This window comes from Sipha flava, unplaced genomic scaffold, assembly GCF_003268045.1.
Source record: "Sipha flava isolate LNK unplaced genomic scaffold, YSA_version1 299_pilon_pilon, whole genome shotgun sequence".
Taxonomy (NCBI): Eukaryota; Metazoa; Arthropoda; class Insecta; order Hemiptera; family Aphididae; genus Sipha; species Sipha flava.
In genome coordinates, this window is record NW_020272971.1 from 208,908 (window position 1) to 211,060 (window position 2,153).

Sequence of the window (2,153 nt, forward strand, 5' to 3'; positions counted from 1 at the left end):
TAATATCAAAAAAAAAGTCGCCGTTTACTTGTATAAGCTTTGTTAAGCACCATTTCACGCACTCGCACCACAAATAATAATAAATGTGAATACAACTTATAGACAAGATATTATACCTTAAATAAGAAAATGTCTGTAAAAGTGTAATATAATTAAATGTTGAAAGTAAACATAAATGTTCATAACAATAGTTTTGATACAATTTTAAAATGTAAGATTTTTTATGCAGTTTATTATTCCCGTAAACTGAATCTGCAAGTAATTTCGAAGAACACTCGTAAACGTGTGCGGCTTATTTGATAAAAACATCGACTGATGATTCGCAGCATTTATCGACCAGGTTGTTGCACACGAAATTTTTAATGTTGGCAGACTCGACCAGGTAAAAGCCGACGTCTCCGCCAAACGTCTCTGGCTTCCACGACGTTTCGCTGTTCAAAGGATTGGTTAAAATGGAATTGATTATAAAACTTTTGGTCACGACCGTGAACGTGGGAACGCTATAAACGTCATCTTTCCTCTCCGCCAACATTCCCGCCATTAGTTCGACGTTTTCCACCGAGCCGTACAACAGTTTCAACGCCTTAGCGGTGTCCCGGTTCCCGGTCAACTGGTAGAAACTCCCGTAAGCGGTCAGTCCCAGGTGCCTCCGGTAGTTGTTAAAACTCTGCACCGCGTTCTCCCTGGACAGCTCCAACAGGAACTTCGTCAGCGTCTCCGTGGGGGTACCGTCGTTGTTGCTGGTCACCTCGCCCATGCTCAGGTCGGCCATGCGTTGAATCGTATCGCTCAGGCCGTTCTTCTGCACCTGTCTGCGTAACGCGAAATCGAACGGTATCACGTGATACGTTTCGGAACGTCCTCAAAGTAAGTACTCCACGTCTAAGGTTTATTGTTCTATCGACGGCGACACGTGTTATAGAGACGGTTCTAGGCCAAAATAACGAAACAATTAACTGCGAATATAAAAATCGCGAATTGCAAAATAACCGATCATGCATAATAGCGAAACTGCAGTTTTCTATAATTTCTATTTTTCAAAATTTATAAAACTGTAAAACTATAATTTAATAATTAGTATTTTCAATAATATAATAAATATTCTTTAGCAGGAAGCCACCCGACTGTATGGAAACGTATTGATGTAATAAGGAAAATTCGAAATTTATAAGATTTAAAACGAGAACAGTATAATGCTGGAGAACAACCAGAGATAAAAAAAGTACAAGGACTGTGCTAAAAGACTTCATTCGTCAATTACGTATAGTAATACTAATGATAATAAGTACATATGTAAATGGTATAGCATATAAATTTTCACTAAATACCCAATTGTTTTTTCAAAATTATTATCACTAAATGCTTAATCGTATAATTTCACCATTATTAATTCGCTATTTTTACATTCGCGGTTGTTGTTTCGCTAACTGATCTCCCGATCACGCATCTAGACGTATTATTTTCACACGCTCTATGCGAACTACACGGACGATCCGACGGGACAAAAATCGTAACGTCGATCAACCAAATTTTAACTAACCCGCGAGCGCTTCGGAACGTGTATGGCGAACCATAAAGGATATAGAAAGCGAACAATTCATTATTGACTCATCTCACCCCACCAATCGATTCAGTGTTTGCGTTCTCCGCGCACCATAAATGTTTAGGTTCATACAAATTGTAGTGCTGCATTCCAGTATACCACCAACCATTTACCAATATGCGACGAAGTCACATTCCACCACCGAACCCCGACTAAACTCCAGAAGCGAGTGCTCCTGAGAATCATCTGATTCGAGCGGTACCACGACTGACCTGTTGTCGGTAGCTTTGACGTGACGCAAGTAATCGGGTACACCGGTGCGCAGGCCCACGGTCAGCAGCAGTTCGAGCGGGGTGCCGAAACCGCGGACGCCGTCGAACCGGTCGCCGAACGTTTTCGGCTCGTATCTCAAATCGCCCGCGTCCAGCACGTCGTTCATCATTATCCGCATCATCTGCGCCTGGACGATGTTCTTCGCGACGCCGTACACCCGGCGGTCCGTCCACGCCGGCCGCCGGCCGGCCAGCACGTCGCACACGCGGTTGTGCTGCCGCACCCAGAGCGTGGCCATCGCGAACAGCAGCGGGTCCGAGCCGGACACCGGGTGACC

At 43.8% G+C, this 2,153-nt stretch overlaps 1 protein-coding gene across 1 annotated transcript; it reads right to left on the bottom strand.

The window, feature by feature from the left end:
- Positions 1 to 292: 292 nt before the first annotated feature.
- Positions 293 to 772, bottom strand: LOC112685950 (prostaglandin G/H synthase 2-like). The gene has a single exon (XM_025558022.1). The coding sequence runs from the start codon at positions 770 to 772 to the stop codon at positions 293 to 295; it is 480 nt and encodes a 159-aa protein (XP_025413807.1).
- Between the last annotated feature and the right edge of the window lie 1,381 nt (positions 773 to 2,153).

Bases quoted from the DNA above. Each gene is read 5' to 3' on its own strand.
- LOC112685950 (XM_025558022.1), bottom strand. From the start codon at position 772: ATGGCCGACCTGAGCATGGGCGAGGTGACCAGCAACAACGACGGTACC.